The sequence below is a fragment of the Lacerta agilis genome, chromosome 15 (assembly GCF_009819535.1).
Source record: "Lacerta agilis isolate rLacAgi1 chromosome 15, rLacAgi1.pri, whole genome shotgun sequence".
In the NCBI taxonomy this organism is placed as follows: Eukaryota; Metazoa; Chordata; class Lepidosauria; order Squamata; family Lacertidae; genus Lacerta; species Lacerta agilis.
Genome location: NC_046326.1, coordinates 20,843,569 through 20,861,991, shown reverse-complemented (window position 1 = coordinate 20,861,991; position 18,423 = coordinate 20,843,569). Strand labels below are relative to the sequence as shown.

The 18,423-nt window shown below is 47.7% G+C and overlaps 2 protein-coding genes across 3 annotated transcripts in view; both read right to left on the bottom strand.

Annotated features, from left to right (window-relative positions):
• The window catches only part of POU2F3 (POU class 2 homeobox 3), an 86,119-nt gene extending 80,844 nt beyond the window's left edge, over positions 1-5,275 (bottom strand). For both annotated transcript variants that reach the window (XM_033172374.1, XM_033172376.1), the window contains exon 1: positions 5,127-5,275. In XM_033172374.1, coding sequence (XP_033028265.1) covers positions 5,127-5,154 — 28 coding nt within the window. In that variant the 5' untranslated portion in view covers positions 5,155-5,275. The remainder of the gene's footprint in view (positions 1-5,126) is intronic.
• An 8,688-nt stretch (positions 5,276-13,963) lies between these two features.
• OAF (out at first homolog) overlaps positions 13,964-18,423 on the bottom strand; it is a 33,129-nt gene continuing 28,669 nt past the window's right edge. Inside the window, exons 2-4 of the mRNA XM_033171795.1 lie at positions 17,805-17,939; positions 16,296-16,476; positions 13,964-14,935 (exon numbers count right to left, since the gene is read on the bottom strand). Coding sequence (XP_033027686.1) covers positions 14,661-14,935; positions 16,296-16,476; positions 17,805-17,939 — 591 coding nt within the window. The 3' untranslated portion in view covers positions 13,964-14,660. The remainder of the gene's footprint in view (positions 14,936-16,295; positions 16,477-17,804; positions 17,940-18,423) is intronic.

The window sequence follows — 18,423 nt, the reverse complement described above, 5'->3', positions numbered from 1 at the left end:
TTTTCCAAAGCACACTGCAAGAGCACTGAAAGAATTAAGTAAAGGAATCAACCCATTACTGTGGCAGCAATCAATTCCCTGCAACTCCTTGCCTATTGATACTAGGCAAGTGCCTTTGTTTTGCTTCCTAAAATCCTTTTTCTTTAGGAAAGCCTAACCAGGCATACCATTTTTATTACATATATTTGTTATTTAAATAGTTGAATCATAGAATTGTAGAGTTGAAAGACACTCAAAGTGTTGCCTAGTCCAACCCCCTGAAATGCTAAAGAGCTCCTGACAAATAGCCACTCAAGTTCTGTTTAAAAACTTTCAGTGAGTGAGGGAGAGGCTATCACCTTCCCAGGTACAATAGTCCATTCCACTATCGGACAGCTCTTACCACCAGAAAGTTTTTCCTGATATTTAAATGGAATCTCCTTTCTTGCAATTTGAACCCATTGGTTTGGGTCCTCCCCTCTGGAGCACCAGAAAACAAGCTTGCACCATCCTCCGTGTGACACCCTTCAGATATTTGAAGATGGCTATCATATCAGTATCATATCAGCACTCAGTCTTCTCCAAGCAAAACATACCTGGCTCCCTCAACCGTTCCTCATAATTTGATGTATTTAATCATGCCTGATAGTTTTCAGTTTTGAATTTTTATGAGCATTTTTCTTTTCCTTATATGCAGGCTCTCTCCCTCCCTGCCCCCGATTAAGTGGTATATAAATCTCATGGGACAGATAAAGTAACTAAATAAGGGGAATGAAAGCTGTAGCAAACTAAACCGGCACACAGAATTCAGTACCTAATTGGGATTCATTTACTTTTTAAAGAAAACCCCAGGTGAATAGAGGTTTCCTAAGGCACTGGCTCCAGTTGAGAAACAGGACCAAGTTAACAGAGAGCTGCAAAAACCTTGGCGAAATTTGAGAGGCCTTCCTCAAGAGCACATGGCGAAGCTTGTGCCAGGAATAAACTCGGGACTTCACAGCTAATCGATACTAAACCACTTAATCACTAAATGATACTAGTTGTTTAAGGATTGTTCTATGGATATGTCTAAGCTATCAAACTTAAAGCACCTCCCTTCTCGGTGATACTCTTGTGTGGTCAATGGGCTCACCGCTATCTTGAAAATTACGTTGCTTGGCTACATAAACAAGTCCCGAATATTCAGGTTTCTGCTCCCCCACCATTTCATAATTTCACGACAAGCGTATGGAAGACAAAAGCCACTGAAAGCATTTTACGTTGCCACGGGAAGCTTAGTTGTGCAGGATTTCCATAAACGCAAAACTGCAATGTTTGCCAGCACGTAGGATTTTGATGTTCACATATCTAAGATCACATCTGCTTCTTCTTCTCCACCTCCACCACAAGGGCCGGCTGCCGTGTTTGTGATAAGGCTTAGAAGATTCACGAAAGAGAAAGCAGTTCATCACACAGCACGTGGTTAAAATAGGGCATTCACTCCTCCAAGAAGTAGTGATAGCTCCCAACTTTCATGGCTTCCAAAGAGGATGAGACAAATTCACGGAGGACAAAGCTATCAATGGCTACTAACCCTGGGGACTATGTTCTACCTCCACTGTAAGAGTTCTGAATCCTGGTTGCTGGGAACTGCAGGAGGGGAGAGTGCTGCTGTGCTCAGGTCCTGCTTGAGGGTTCCCCAAAAGCATTAGGTTGGCCACTGTGAGAACAGGATGCTGTACTAGGTGGGCCATTGTCCTGATCCAACAGGACTCTTCTTCTGCTCTTATAGTAAATGTCTTTCCTGCAAAAACTCTATGGATGCTAGTCAGCTGGCACGCTCTCAGTTTCATGCCATATCCTTGAGCTCATGTTTCTAAATTAGTTGTCCTTCCTTCCTTTGAACATGGCAAGGCAAAACTCAGAGTGCTGCCCATGGCCAAGTGAAATCTCCACTGAGAGAAAGTTACCCGTGAGCACAGGAAAATAGGTTGTACTTGCTGAGTTACAGACACACACACACACTCATGAACCACTAATGTGTTGACAGCTCAGCTGATTTGGAGATAGTCCTAGAATTCCTTCTTTACTAACCAACTCATTGCTATGGGTTCATCTTAAAGAAAGCCTAAACAAACTTCAGCGAAGGCTATTCAATATTATTTTTATTGTTGCAAACCAGCGGCTCCGTAGGTGGTTTATAACGTTTATAACTATGCAATAAAAAACCAAAGCCAAACATGAAACATTTCAATGGTGACCTTAAGTCAGGAATGGGGAACCTGTGACCTTCTTGATGTTGTTTGGACACCCAAATGTGGAACATAGGAAGCTACATTATAGCAAGTCAGACCATCTAGGTCAGTACTGCATTGACTGCCAACGGCTCTCCAAGATTTCAGGGCATGGATATTCCCAGCCCTACCTGGAGATGCTGGGGACCAATGGTCAGGGAAGACATGAACCGAAGTCCAACAACGTCTAGAGGGCCGCAATTCCCTCTCCCCTGCTTTAAATCAAATCAAAACAGCTTTAGCAGGCAGACATGGGGAAGAAGCTCTAGAGATGTGACGCCACCACAAATAAGGCCCAGTCAATGGTAGCTGTTCCACATCTCTTGGGAAGGTGGGGGAATCAGAAGATGAATTATAACAAAATCCTCGCCTAATGGACTGGTTCATGCAGTCCTTCCCATGATCTGTTAAGAGGATGAGTGGACAACCTCTGCCCCTCCAAATCCCATCTGTAGCTTCAGCCACCATAGCTAATGGTCAGGGATGATGGGAACTGGAGTCGATCTAGAGGACTAGAAGTTGCCCAGCTGCAGACCATCCAAGTGTCCCTATTTTCCAGGGACAGTCCCAGATTTACAGATCTCACTTTTCCTTAGGATGTCCCTATTTCCGTCGGAGCAATGTCGGAGGGTATGCAGCTGCGGTTTAGGGCTTCTAGGCCCAAACCAGCCCTTTAAAATTGGGCATGGAAATAAACAGAAAGCCTGGAGGCAGGGCTGAAATGTGTTCCCAACAGCCTTGCAGCTGTGCTCTGAACTGTTTGTAGTGCCTGGGAATACCTGTGTGAAACACATTGAGAAATCTGGTGCAGATGTTATTGTGGCCAACTCGCATGTTGCATCATGCTCAGCCTATCTCCTTTCGCTCAAACATTTTGCTCAGGATACTGCTGCTCAGGTCTGTGACCTTGCGCTGCCAGCAAGAAAGCAGCTTGCGACAGGTCAGTGTCCTGAATGGACAAACAAGGTTGAGAATGTCAATTTCGGATTCAGTTATAAAAGAGAAACAACTGGCTGCCCACAAGCAGCTGCGCTATGAAGCCAACTGCAGATGCCTGATATCTCTTAGGCGACATGCGCACCAGATGTTTAAAGCACATGATGTTCCCACCCCGCAAAGAATCCTCTATGAGAAGAAGAAGAAGAAGAAGAGTTTGGATTTGATATCCCGCTTTATCACTACCCTAAGGAGTCTCAAAGCGACTAACATTCTCCTTTCCTTTCCACCCCCACAACAAACTCTGTGAGGTGAGTGGGGCTGAGAGACTTCAGAGAAGTGTGACTAGAACAAGGTCACCCAGCAGCTGCATGTGGAAGAGTGGAGACGCGAACCTGGTTCACCAGATTACAAATCTACCGCTCTTAACCACTACACCACACTGGCTCCTCTGGGGGAAAGCCATGTGCTTCAAATGCACATTAAATGTATGACATGCCTGCAACCGTATGGAGATGCCCAGACCTTTGAACAATGTGCAGTCAAGAGGATTTGGGATAATCACTGAAGTTATGAAATGAGATACTGTAGCTGATAACTGTGCCACTTGCGCAGGTCTAAAGTGTGAGATTGGTAGGAATACCCCCCCCCCCCGGGCTGGGAATACAGGAATCAGCTTGGCCCACTTTTAAATTGTGTCACCTTTTATTATGCATTGTGAACCCCCCCTCCCATTCCCCAGAGTGGTCTGAAACACCAGGGAGCAGAAGGTCAACGAAGGCTGGTTCTCCATCCTTAAATTCAAAAGTGAGAAATCCTTTCTAGAAGACAACCAGTCTTGTGGGGTTTCCCTCTGTGAGGATGGGAAGCTTGTATGGATTGCTTTGTCACAAGGGGGTAAGCACTCAGCACAGTCTCAGGGGTTCTGTTGATGCTTTGCATTCTCTCAGTTGTCAAATACAGGCGTCAAAGCATAGCTTGGTTTAGACTGAAAAAAAGTTGCCCGGTCCCCAACTAGGTCTTCCTCCAGCTTTGAATTTATCTAGGTACACAGGGAAACTACATAACACATGCCAGACCATTGGCCCATCTAGATCAATGCTGTCTGCACTGAATGGCAGCTGCTCTCCTGGATTTGAGATGAAGTGTTTCCTAGGAGGCCAGGGAGGTTGGGATGAGCTTTAAAAACAAACAAACATGCATCTTAAGAAGGATCAACTCAAGAAAAGAAAAGAAAAGAAAAGAAAAGAAAAGAAAAGAAAAGAAAAGAGGAGTCTTCCTTTCCTTATCTATAGCCACACACAGCAGGAAGCTGCCAAAGACAACCATCCAGCTGGGTGTGTGGACACAAGGAAATCTGCCCCTGCCTCTGTTTAAGTCTGCCTTCCTAGCCACTATCACACTGCAAGCTGCTGCCCCTGAGCCAAGGTTTTGCTCTAGAACGGTCTTGGAAGGAGAGAGTATTCCTGGGCATGTGCAAACATCAACTTGCAGAGTCTACCGCCCACAGCGGCCCCTACATTCCTCAGAGCAGAAAGATGGGGAGAGAGCCTTCGGGTGAAAGGGCACGATGGCCACACACAGCTAGCTCCAGGGCCTGTCAGATTTTGATGCTCCTGAGTCTTAGGCTAAGGTAGCATTTTGAGTCTGATTTCTCTCTCCTCCCTGTCCCACCAGAGCTGATTCCTAGAAGCACAACCCGATCCAGTTGCTGTTCTCATCCCCTCCCCCACACAAACAGGCATGTGCAGATCAAAACAGTGAGAGATCAGAGCAAACGGGAGCTTGTTTGGGGTGGAACTGACGGATCCAGGTGCCCCGAGGGGGGCTTTCTCAAGGGTAAAACTTGGAAGCCGGCCTCCTTCCCCAGCCTTTCCAAGAGAACAAGTCGAGCCATCCTCCTGCTCCCTCTCCGCCTCCCCTCCGGAGGGCCCTTACCTGCGTGCCCCGGGTCCAGATTCACCATCCTGCCGGCTGAGAAGTACCTGCCGCAACCTGGCCAGCCCCCGCCCAAAGTGGTGGCCCGTGGGGTTGCCAGCTTCCCTCTGCCCCCTCCGCCAAGATTCTCCCCTTGCTGCTGCCGCTGCCTCCTCCTCGTCTGCCTGCTGCTGCTGCTGCTCCTGCTCCTAGCACCTCTGGCTCAGCAATGCTTCTTGCCACACTGAGGCAGGTGAGCACATTGCCCTGCTGGGACCGCACCCCCTTCACACTCCTCATCTTGGGCAACAGGGATGATGGTTATATATATATAAATTATTATTATTATTAACACACACACACACACACACACACACACACACACATCCTAGGAACCTGGCAGGAGGCCCATGCAAAGCAGGCAATTTGCATATTAGTAACCTCACTTGGGCAGAGTCCCTGCAGCACTGGCAGAAGGGAGGTGTGGCAGGAGAGAGCATGGAGGTGTGTGTTTATGTGCGTGTTGGAAAAGCAGGCAACTCCCCCCCCCCCACTACACACACACACACACACACACACACACACTCGAACTCTGTTCGGGATATACTGCAAAGAAGGCTCTCTCCTTGCAATATCTGGAAGGGGGAAGAAGTGTGCTGGATCTCATCCATCTGCTCTTTGGAAACAGGGGTGGCCTCCTCCTCTCTTGGAAAAGGGAGCCTTGGCTCATGCCTGGACCCGTTGGAAAGCGTGGAAAAGAAGGCTTCTCCTGACTGACTGCTCAGCCCCCCAAAGCAGGCTTTTGATCTTGTTCAAAGATCCCAAAGTGAACCAGGGTGATTCTCACGACTTCAGCCCTGGGAGAGCAGATGGATGTCAGCCTGAGTGGGCATGGGAGAAAGAAGGGGTGCTGGTGAATAAGTACCCGTGATACCTGTGTGCACACAGAGAAACTCAGGCCCGGGGGGGGGCAGGTGGGGAGGTAGCATGACTTGCCCAAGGAGCCAGAGAGGGAGACTTGGCGGCAGAAGAAGGATCTGGGATTATTATCTTTGCGCTCTCCAGCACATGTGCCCTTCCAACCAGGTCACATCCACACAGCACTTCAGTTTCACAGGCTCTCTTTACAAAATGCAGTCATATCTAGTAGGGCTGCCAACACAGCTGTGCAATGGACTTCCCTACTAGGTGTTGGGCAAGCCATTTGGGGCTTTCCTTGTTCTGGAGAAGCATGTAATCAATACAAAGGGGATGCTGGCGCCACACCCAAGATCGGAACATCAAGTCTGGAGCTGGGTGGCTTTGGAAGCTACCAAATAGAAAATTATGTTCCAAACAGTGCCTGGGCTTCAGAGGTGTTCTTCCTCTGTATATGCAGGTTCCATTCAGCTGTTGTGGCTAATGGGTGTTGTTGGGAACACAGGAAAATGCCTTCTACCCTAAAGTGTGCGAGTGGATTGAAATAAATTACCTGTTGAAGGGAGGGAAGGAAGTCAAAAGCTCAGCAGAGCTAAGGGGCATTTTGTTGGATTTTGTATTGTTGGAAAATGTTAAAGGAATAAATAATAAAATAATATTATAAAAAAGAAAAGAAAATGTCTTCTACCAAGTCAAATGATTGGTCCATCTAGCTCAGTATTATTTACACTGATGGGCAGTGTCTCTCCAAGATTTCAGGTGTCCTCTTCCAGACCTACCTGAAGATGCCAGGGATTGAACCTGGGACCTTCTGCATGCAGATCAGATGCTCTCCCAATGAGCTATGCCTACCTTAAGCCCTTTAAACCCTTCGGTGTCGAGAGTAAGTGCTCAGAAGGGAGAGCAGGAGGATCTTTGGGGTTGCCAATCCACGGTGAGAACCAGACTGAATGTGTCCACAGGTCTCTTGCCCACAGACTTCCCAACAATGGCAAGGCAGATTATAGTTCTATTGAAATTATAGTAATGATGTCTAAGTATGCAGCTCTATATACACATTAGCACATGCTAATTTTATGCAGCTCTGTGTCTTCTTTTGCCCTTTTTACCAGTGATGGATTTCCCTTTCCGGCAATGCATATTGCAACTATCTGGATGTCCTTGGATAGGCTCCGCTGTAGTTGGACTCAGACCCAGCACAACACCAAAAAGACAGTTAAACTTGTCCAGATAGTTATCTGGATAAGGAGTACATTACCTGTGGCTAGGAATTGACATTTCCACATCATTTTGCTTCTTTAAAAGGGTCATTGAAAATATTCAGTAGCATTTAGCTATTTGTCTCTCCTAATACAGTGGTACCTCGGGTTACATACTCTTCAGGTTACATATGCTTCAGGTTACATACTCCACTAACCCAGAAATAACGCTTCAGGTTAAGAACTTTGCTTCAGGATAAGAATAGAAATTGTGCTCTGGCGGCGCAGTGGCAGCGGGAGGCCCCATTAGCTAAAGTGGTGCTTCAGGTTAGGAACAGTTTCAGTTTAAGAACGGACCTCCAGAACGAATTAAGTACGTAACCAGAGGGACCACTGTACTCGAATTTCTGCATGCAATTTTTCCTGATATGCACATTCTTGCAAATAATAATAATAATAATAATAATAATAATAATAATAATAATTTATGTGTACCCCACCCATATGACTGGGTTGCCCCAGCCATTCATTTTTTTTATGTTATTTTCACTAATAAATGCATATTTATGCTTGCTTTCCTCTAGCACATTTTTGCTGAAGAACACCCCAAAGTTCAAAGCAGTGCGGATTTGGAAGGAGAGCCGTGCTTTGGTCCTCCTATTGTTTTGGGAAAGTGAAAATTAGGGGATTTTCACAGTAATATGCAAATTGAACTGAATTTCTCCACCTGCATCCCACCACCTCAGATGTTCAACTCCCACCAGAAGCCGGGAGGATTAAGGGAGACAGGTGAGCCTGGCAGGGTGGGGAAACTGGCCAGCCTGATTACGAAAGAGTGAGGCAAGCTTTATCCAAATTATGCAAAGCTGCCAATCTGCATAAACTTTATGCAAATCAACAGTGAACCTTCCTTTCAGAAATCTGAGCTGTGACAACTCCCCCCCCCCATCCCCGCTCTAGAGTTTAGGTAAGGGAGAAGAACTCTTAGCCTAGAATCTACAATGCTGCCCACCCCCACATGACATGCCTTCCAAAAGTCCATTATAGGAGTGTGGAAAATTCAGGAGAGGGAGAGAGAGAGAGAGAGAGAGAGAGAGAGAGAGAGAGAGAGAGAGAGAGAGAGATCAACACCCACCACACCCCCTGCTTTTTGCAAAAGAACAAAGCAAGCAACACAAGAGCTCAGACTCCTCACCCCTCCCTCCCCACCTTTTCTGCCTTAATATGCAAAGCAGAAATCTAGTGGGTAGTATCTACTCGCCACAGTTCACACATCATACACAGGGTTGGTTCACATGTCCACCTGGTTCCCAGAGGTGGGTTGTCACTGTTTTCTTGATATCACTGTACACGAGGTTCATACATGCACTGTTCACATGTGCATGTAGTGTCCAGAGCTACATTGCAGCTGGCTCCTTCATTTCTCTGTACAGGAGCGAAACAAGAGTGAGCCGCTTTAAAAAGTCTATAATGCCATTATGGAAGGTGAAAAGATGACAACACTCCCCTACAGTTTTGAGATTGATCAAACAAGCAATGGGATTTTGAATGTCTTTGCCACCCTCCTTAAACACCAAAGAGGAGGAGCCAACCAAAACTCTCTAGGGTGGGTTAAATAATTGAGGTGCCACAACCAAAAAAGGCCCTGCTCCAGATCCCAACCAAACACGCCCCAATGATGCAGAGGCAGATGGAACAATGTCTCAGAAGAGGAGGGCAGGATGCTATCAGCATTCATGTGGAGGGAAGCAGGTCATTTTTGCATTTTGCATTGGACCCGGAAATGAAGGTGGTGGGAGGAGAGAGAGGACAGGTATAATACCAGAGACCACTCTGGCTGTTCAGTCTGCATGGGAGAACAAGGCACCCCACTGAGCTGCTGTGGTCCCCAAGTGTGCAACTATGGAATGGTTTTCTGCATGGAGACACCGACAGCTTGAAGCTGAAAGGAGGGAGTCCACTGAGAAGCCTTGGTCCTGATCCAGGGGAAATTGGAGCTGGCTCATCGATGGAAAGTCCTGGCATTTGATTTCTTTTCCCTTGATTCTGATACGCGATAAGCCCTCTTTAGAAATTACGCCCACGAGTTCAATCATCAAGAGATCAGGGAGCGGCGCCTGGCACCAGCACCTTCTGTGCAAACATCTGCAACCATGGAAGCTTTCTTATGCAGAGCCTTACACACAAAGGCTCCACGCTTCTGGTGTTCCCTGTCACATGGAAGGTTTCGCATGTACAAGATCACTTGTGAACACTTCCATGTTGCAGATCTTCACTCTTCATACGTGGGAAGCAGGGGGAAGGCTCGTCAGCAGGGCCAAGGGCCAGATATTGGCCCTCAAGACTCTCCCCAAGCCACACCTCCTCTCTCCTGGCCTGGGAGGGCTGGTTGTGTGTGTAGCAACCAGCCTACAGATTAAAGTTAAAATGCATTATTTGCAGCTTTTGGCCACTTTTGACTCATGCGCTACCTGCCACTCTCATGTTGCCTAGAAGGGACTGTGGCCCTCAGACTGGAAAACTGCTCCACACCCCTGATTGAGAATAATTTATGGAGAAGGCTATAGTCAACAGTGTCACACAAACCAATGGATTCAAATGACAAGAAAGGAGATTCCCCACTAAACGTTAGGAATGATTTTCTGCTGGTAAGAGCTGTTCGGCAGTGGAATGGACCACTTCGGAAGGTGGTGGACTCTCTTTCCCTGGAGGTTTCTGAACAGAGGCTGGGTGGCCTTCTGCCAGGGATGCTTTAGCTGTGCTTCCTGCATCAGAGGGGATTGGACTACATGAGCCTTGGGGCCCCTTCCAACTCTACAAATGGCATGATTTTAGAAAAGTGCCATGTTCAAAATGATCTTAGCTGACACAGAAGATTTCGGCTGGCCCATTGGCCTGTTCCCCCATGCAACACATCACTGGATGTTGCAATCATCTAGTGAACACGTTGGGGCAATTATCGTGTGAACCATCTCTACCAGCTAAAGATTGTGGCACCCATATCTTTTAAAAACTCCTATTCTCCTCTAGTCTGTGCCTCCAGGCCCCAAGGAGGTTAGTGCTTTAAATCTGCCCAGTTTCTACTACCCTGCTCTTCCGGGCAGTACCAGTTCCTTGCACTGCTTTAATGGGAGAGGGTGTTAACAGTCTTAGGCTGTGAAGCTGTTCCCATTTACTCTGCATCCAGTATGCTCCACCCACTGGTTTGGGGAGCTGTGTACACACATTAGCCACAACCCACACCTATCCTGTAGTTTCTTGTGAAAAACTGGGTTTGGATGCTTTTCTCTCCCCAAACCGGATTCAATCTGAATTGAGAAGCGCTCAAGTGAAGACATCCCGACTCTGCCCACTGGTGTGGATGTACAGCTGGCATCTCAGACACTCATCAAACCATGCTGTGTACGACAATTTGCAAACACAGTGAAAGAACTGTGCAATGAGGGCTTATTATCTGCTTTTTCCTAATGCTGTAGCTGTCTAGTACCCTTTCCCTCTCGCTGGTTGCTGGAATGAGGAAAGACAGGGACACAGCGCTCCCTTGTGGACCATTTTGGAACAATGCATGGCATTTATTGCCGTTTCTCCAGTGTTGTTTTCTTCCAGCGTCTCCAAAAACATGAGCCAGCATCGGCATCTAACATGGTATCTGCTTTCTTTTCTTTTCTTTTAAAAATCATTTTAGCAATTTACTCTCTTTCTCCCTAGAGCAGGACTACAGTGCCCATCGCCCTTTAACCATTAGCCTTGCAGGTTGGAGCTGATGGGAGTTGGGAGTCCCACCATATCCCAGGAGTTGGGATAGCTCACTTGGTACAGCATGAGATCTCAAGGTTGTGCAGCGCCCCTTAGTGGAGTTACTGAATATGTCACCCAGAAGGCAACCAGCCGTGCTGAATCCATTAGCAAAAATCCGAATAGGGGCAATAATATAACACATTTATTGTTGTTGTTCAGTCGTGTCCGACTCTTCGTGACCCCATGGGCCAGAGCACGCCAGGAACGCCTATCTTTCACAACACATTTATTAGGGGCAACTAAAAATCACACAAAGCAGTGGAGCTAGCTTTTGAGTTTCGCAGAACAAACCTGATGTTAGCCACAAAGTGTGGGGAATGGGCGAGGGGGAGAGAAAGAAACCGACAAAAAAATGTTTTTGCTGGCAAAATTATATATATGGCGGAATCACACCTGAAATATGGTACAGACATAAATGTTAAATAGTGGCATGCTTTGCAGACTGAGTTGTTCCTATGCAAAAATAAAAAAATAAATTAAAAAATGCACCAGCTAGATTGGTTTCTAGCACAAATTGTTACTGTAAGCGAGTGGTGAGTGGCACTTAGAGAGACTGAGACTCCTTGGAGAAAGTGCATTAAACAATCAAAAGAAATCAGTTTATTCACCTTACATATGATAAATACTTTGCTTTAAAATACTTTCCATTCAAGTTTTACATTTGTTTCACTTCATGAGGCTTTTTTTTTTAAAGCAACTCTGACCCCCCCCTTCCCCATCACCCCACCCTTCTCCTCGGGAGAGATGCATACAAAAACAATTCTGTGAGAAAGGCTCAAGAACACACAGAACAATTACTTTGAAATGAAACACTGAAGGTTTGAACTTCCATGGACTGAAATGTCCAGAGTTAAGAAGAGAAAAAGGCACGTTGCGGTGGAAGGAGGCATGGAGGTGGAGGTGGCACTGAAAAAGAGGGGAGGGAGGGTTGCAAAATGTGGTTGACCTCCCTTCCTCTCTCCCCCCCCCCCCCGGCTGGATAGGACCCCTGTGCCTTCAAGCAGCTGCATGGCAGGCAGAAGTCAAACTGGTAAAGGGTCTCTTGAACTCGGCATGTGAGCCCTGCCATAAAGAAAACAGGGCAATACATTGCAAATCAAACTTGTGGAATTCCCCGCCACAAGGTGCCAGCGATGGCTTTAAAAGGGAAGAAGGCAAAGTAATGGAGGATGGGGCTATTAATGGGATGAAGGATGCTGGTGTGATGGGCCTCTGGCCTGACAGGTCTCTTTATATCCTGCCATAGTTGGTTAATACACCAATAGCCATTTTACTGCAAATCATAATGGAATGTGCACAATTTTTCCTCAACCGATTGATAGGATGGTTCACCAAGTGGCTACCCAGACCTCATAAGCCAAGGTGAGCCAAGGTGGTCCCTCCACTGATGCTGCTGGACTCCAACTCCCATCAGCCCCAACCGCATGACCTTAATGAAGAACATTTTGTCCATAAGACTATAGAGTCGGAAGGGATCCAAGGGTCATATAGTCCAAGCCCCCTCAATGCAGGAACACTGGTGGGCACCCCCTGCCCTGCACAGTAAGATTCCAGTTGGTAAGCTGCTCTTCTGTTACCCATCTCCTGGGAAAGGGGTGTGTGTAAAAATCCTAGGCAACAAATCACTTAAACCTTGTACATTGCTCCATGATAGGCACCACCCCTTTCCCCACTACATCTTACACATAAGGGAAACTGAGGCGCAGTCACAGGGTACAGTTTCCCCAGAAGTGATGGGGATGGAACTTGCACCCATCACCACCAGCCTTTTTGTCAAGCTCACCGCAAGTCTAATGTCTACATTCAAGTGCATTTCCTAGTACATAGACAGAACCACCTCTACCATGTAACCAGCACTTTAAGGCTTGGATTGCTCTGCCACTGAGATAGGAGCTGGAGAGACAGGCAGTAGCATAGAGGGACTGTTTCTACGCCTTAATCAGAGAGTTGGAAGGGATCACAAGGGTCATCTAGTAGTCCAAACCCCCTACAATGCAGGAATCACAGCTAAATCAGACTCTCTCCTTCATGCCTGGGCATGCCCACATACTCCTGTAGTTTGGGCCACTTCTGACACCACTGCCGCACAGTGGTCACCCCATATTACTTTGTTCCCGTTGGCTTCATCAACAGAGTCTCTTTCAAAATTGGGGATTGTCATTAATTCGTCCCATCACATTTTGGGGATGTTGTATCATGTAGAAATGCAAGAAAGGAAGGAACATGGGCTTTGGATCTATAAACAGAACCATAGTGCTTAAGCCTGTGAAATGCTCAGGTTGTGGGAGGACGACACCTATGATTGTCCAGCTGCTGCACTACAGCACCTATGATCCCTGGCCTTTGGTGATGCTGGCAGGAGCTGATGGGAGTTAGAGTCCAAACCATGCTGGTTACCCTTGAGTTGCAGGCACCTGGGACATCTTCAGGGTTACTTTCGTGTACTGCAAGAATGGGGAGTCTGTGGTCCTGCAGATTCTGTTGGCCATTGCTGACTACTGCCCCTGCTGGACGGCCATAGGTTTCTCATTCCTGCTTTGGTTCCTAGCTGCCCACTGATCCTCAAACACTGGGAGACAGATGCTAGCAAGGTTGGAGAGTAAGTACCTCTAACTGGAACCTGGTTAGTGTGCCCTCCTCCTTGGGAGGAACAATCAGGAACAAGAGACAGGTCTCTTCAATGAACCAGCCAACTGGGATCAAGAGGCAGGTCTCAGTGATGCTCTTTCACCTCAGCCAGTCAGCTGATCAAGGGGCATTTGCTGGGTATAGCCTGGTACAGCCAGGCTGCTGAAACCAATAGCAAGCATTGGTTGCTGCAGGGGGTCTGCTGTTTAGGGGGTGTGATTAATTGTTTCTGAGGTTGGTGTCAATCCTGTTATTCTGCGATCTTCCTGCCATCATTATGCGAAAGGAGCAGGGGGCAGGAACGCCACACTTATGCCTCGTCACAGGAGCGTTGCGTGTTCAAGGTAGAACAGCCATCTTGTTGTGGCTGCTTGTTTCCTTCTGGTGGCTGACCCAGGTAGCAAGTTTCAGGGTGCTCTTCAAGTTCAAGAGCTTCGATATGGAGGCCAAAGGTTCAAGCCCCACATGGCCACCACTGGGCAGATTAAACACCCATAAAAGTGTGGTGCTTGGAGGAGCCTCCTTACTCATCTGGTCTCATATTCCTTCTGGAAGATTGTCAAGGAAGAGCCTCTGTCCTTCCCCCTCAATTTTCTTGATGATACAAAAACAGCGTAGTGGGTCACATTTCAGTCTGGGTTGTCAAGGACCTTAAGAATTCAAGAGGGCCAGTGGTCAAACGGTGCATGAGGGGCCTGGTTCCAAGGCTTCAACAACCCCAACTCTGCCCTAGAGCACGTCCTTGTGCCAACAGCTCACCATCTTCTTAGGCAAGGTCAAATGTGGCCTATATCCCCAAGTCTAAGGGAGTTCACACTCTGGTAGAAAAGGAGTTGGACAGACCCACACGAAGGCTTCATAAAATGGAGTCCTGAACAGGTGCCCCCTCCTCTCCAGGCCCTGCACCTTCCTTGCTTTCCTAGGCAGCCATCTTGGCAGAGCGACCCAGATCCACATGAAGGGAGGTGGAAGGGAAGCACCGATGGGACAAAATGGCTGCCTGGGCGCCCTGCTAGGTCTCCTCGTCCCAAAGGCACAGCTGCTTCTGCGGCACGTAGTAGTCGAAGCTGTAGCCCTTCTGGCAGCTGCGGATGCCACACTTGTAGGAGGAGACCTTCCCAGCAGCATCGCGGCTCTTGCAGTACTTGAGCATGCAGGGGTACCACTCAATACTCAGCGCATAGCTGCAGATGCAGGGCCTCCAGCGATCTGCACACAGGCGGCACCGCTGCAAGTTGGGAAGATCAGCCGACTGGGGTAGGACCTCGAACATGGAGCCGTCCATGCCTGCAAGAGAGCCACAAAGACAGAAAGTCACTTCCCGTGCCAAGGCCGCATCCAAGCACTGCGACAGCTCTTTAAACAGTCACGGCTTCCTCCAAAGAATCCCAGGAACTGCAGTTTGTTAAGGGTGCTGAGAGTTGTTAAGAGATCTCAACCAATGCTGGATCTGAGCACACAGGTGGGTTCATAAGGGAGAAGGTGGTCCTCAAGGTACCTGGCTCTCCAGTCCTTTAGGGCTTTAACCAGAATGGTTGCGCTGGATTTGGAAATGATCTGGTATGGCCTGGGGCGCAGCTAGCCGCTGGGCTGCTGGGGGCGGCAAGCCAAGCGGCACCCATGGGGACGGGGCGTCGCTCCGTGCGCATGACGTCATGACGCATGCGCACGGAGCGACGCCTCCACCCGGGCCAGCTGGCCCGCCCCTCTCCCGCTGCGCTCTGTGAGCAGAGCCGTCCCAGGAAAGGAGAGGGGTTGGGCCAGCGAGGGGGGTGTAATTCCCCTCGCTGCCCTGCCCCTCTCCTTTCCCCCCGGGCTCCGCTGTTTTTATTAAAACAGAAAATTTAATATATATATATATATATATATATATATATATATATATATATATATATATATATATATATATATGTGTGTGTGTGTGTGTGTGTGTGTGTGTGTGTGTGTGTGTGTGTATACATATATATATGAGAGAGAGAGAGAATGAATTGTTAAGAGACCCCCTTTCTACCTCACAGAACTACTATTCCCAGAGTTCCCTGGGAAGAGGGATTGATTGTTCAACCACTCTGGGAACGGTGGCTCTCTAAGTGGAATAAGGAGCCTCCTAACAACTTTTAGCGCTCTTAACAAACTACAGCTCCCAGAATCCTTTGGGGGAAGCCACAAATGTTTCAGGTGGTATCATAGCACTTTAAAGGTATGGTGTGAATGCGGTCCAAAGCTCCTCCAGTTTTTAACCAGCCTCCAAAACCCAAAGGTGTCCCAGGCCCTAAACCAGGCATGGCCAAACTTGGCCCTCCTGCTGTTTTGGGACTACAACTCCCATCATCCCTAGCTAACAGGACCAGTGGTCAGGGATGATGGGAACTGTAGTCCCAAAACAGCTGGAAGGCCAAGTTTGGCCATGCCTGCCCTAAACCCACCCATTCTCCCCAGGTGCCTTTTCTTGCTTGCTGCCTTCTGCATCAGACTCCTTGAACCAGGTTCCCCATGCTTCTTCCATGACCAGCGGGCCACGCTGGCTGGGGCTGATGGGAGCTGGAGTCCAACAACATCTGGAGATGGCCACACATTAGCTATTCTTGGCATTCTCCACTGTCACAGCTTCAGAAGGAAGATGTCAAATGGGAACGGCGCCACCTACCTTTTTCCATCCAGAACTTCACATCCTCTTCCCGGGTGTAGATGGCCTCTTTGGCCTCCGCACAGACGTTGTGGATGTGGGAGCTGAGCTGAGCCCCTTTGCTGAAGTTGACAGCCACGTCCATGCTGAGATGTTCAAGGGCACGGACCTCTTCGGCTTGCCGCACAGTCCGTGGATTTTTCTGGCCAGGGAGAAAGCAGCGGACAGAGCTTTTTAAAGAGTCTCATCAGCTTTCCTATCACTGGTGTCATTCTAAAACCCAACAGCTGTTTTTTGCTGGGGGTCGGTCTGCGTATTTAACTACCAGAAATGAATAGAAGCACACAGGCATAAATAGTTCATTGTCTGCTCCCCTAAAACTCACAGCAGTTTACCATTTTAAAAAGCAGCACTGAAATATGAGGCAACCATGTCTCATCAATTGGGATGGGGGCAGGGTGGGGAGATGTATTATTAAATAAAAATCTAACTGCCTCTTCATTAACACAAATAAACTAAACTGACCAAAATAGTAAGTGCTAAAATCTAGGGAATTACTCAAAAGCTTTCCTGTTTGCTACATACACTTGCAATCTTAATTCAAATTCAGTTAAGATATATAGCTAAATTAGTGGAAGGATGTCATCTTCACACCACACAACAAGCCAAACTATTGTTTGCTGGGGCCACACAACAGGGGACAGGGTTGGGGGGAGGGATGACAACTTTGCAAAGGTGGCGGGAGGGAAAGGGGAACCCCCCCCTTTTCTGCCTGCAATTTCTTTGCCCCAAATCCCCCCTGGTTTTCCCTCCGTGGGTCTCCAAGCACGTGCTCAAGAGGGGCAACTGCGTGTTTGGTTGTTGCCAAGAGAAAAATTGCTTGGGGAGATAAAGCTGGAGTGCAGACATGTAGGGGAAAGGGTTAAGCATTCCCCCGCTGCTGCTTCTCCACTCCTGATCTCATTCCTTGCAAAGTTGCCTTCACTTGACAAAAGCAGCTGGTTGGGTTTCTATTGCATGCAGCTTGTTTGTTAGGCTCTGAAGTGCGATTAATGGGGATCCACAGCAGAGCCTTTTTCTATGGAAACAGCAGCTTTGTGGCCTAGAAATCCACCAAGAAAATCCTCTCTCTTCCCTCTTTTGCAAGCAGGTGAATGCCTGCTGTGATGAACCATGAACACCTGAGTTCAGTTTCCATCTAGGTGCTGACTTAACTGGCTTATTCAGCAGGCTATGCCCAGGTAGGGATTCTAATACTGGCCTGCAGCAGAATTTTTTCTAATCCAGTGGAAGTGGGGGGATATGAGGATGGGTTGTGCATAGATACCGGTAATTAACTCTCCAAATGTCTCTAAATAAAACATTGGAAAATCATGGTTAGTTTGTCATAATTATTTTCTGAAAGTCACCTAGGACATTGATCCCTGCTCCGTTGAAAGGGGACCAGTAAATTTAAACAAGACTAATAATGTGCCTTAGGGTCTCCCTACCCTAAATGCAAGAACAATGACCATCCTTCCATCTTCTCACCTGTCTTAGCTTGGCCATGGAGTCACTGGGAATGATCTCATTGCGGTGGAGCCTGGTGACAAAGCAGAGTGCCTGGAATTGACTCTGGCCCCTCTCCAGTTCTCCAAGTATTAGGGCTCGGAAAATCTTCACCTCCTAAAGAGAAAAGGGGGAGAGTTAAAATACTGGTACATTCCTGGTTTCAGTTTGACATGGTTGTGTAAACCATGGGTAGGCAAAATAAGGCCCCAGGGCCGAATCTGGCCCAATCGCCTTCTAAATCCGGCCCACGGTGTGTTTTTACATGAGTAGAATGTGTCCTTTTATTTGTGGGGCCTGCCTGGTGTTTTTACATGAGTAGAATGTGTGCTTTTATTTAAAATGCATCTCTGGGTTATTTGTGGGGCATAGGAATTCATTCACCCCCCCCCCAAATATATAGTCCGGCCCCCAACAATGTCTGAGGGACAGTGGACTGGCCCCCTGCTGAAACAGTTTGCTGACCCCTGGTATAAACCAACTGAGCTTCTGTTCGCTGAGGGTGCAGATACCTTATTGCTGCTGGACACAGAGCCCAGGGTTTGTTGTCTGTTGACCCCTGCCTGCAGAATTCAGACTCCACACAGGCATTGCTTAAGGT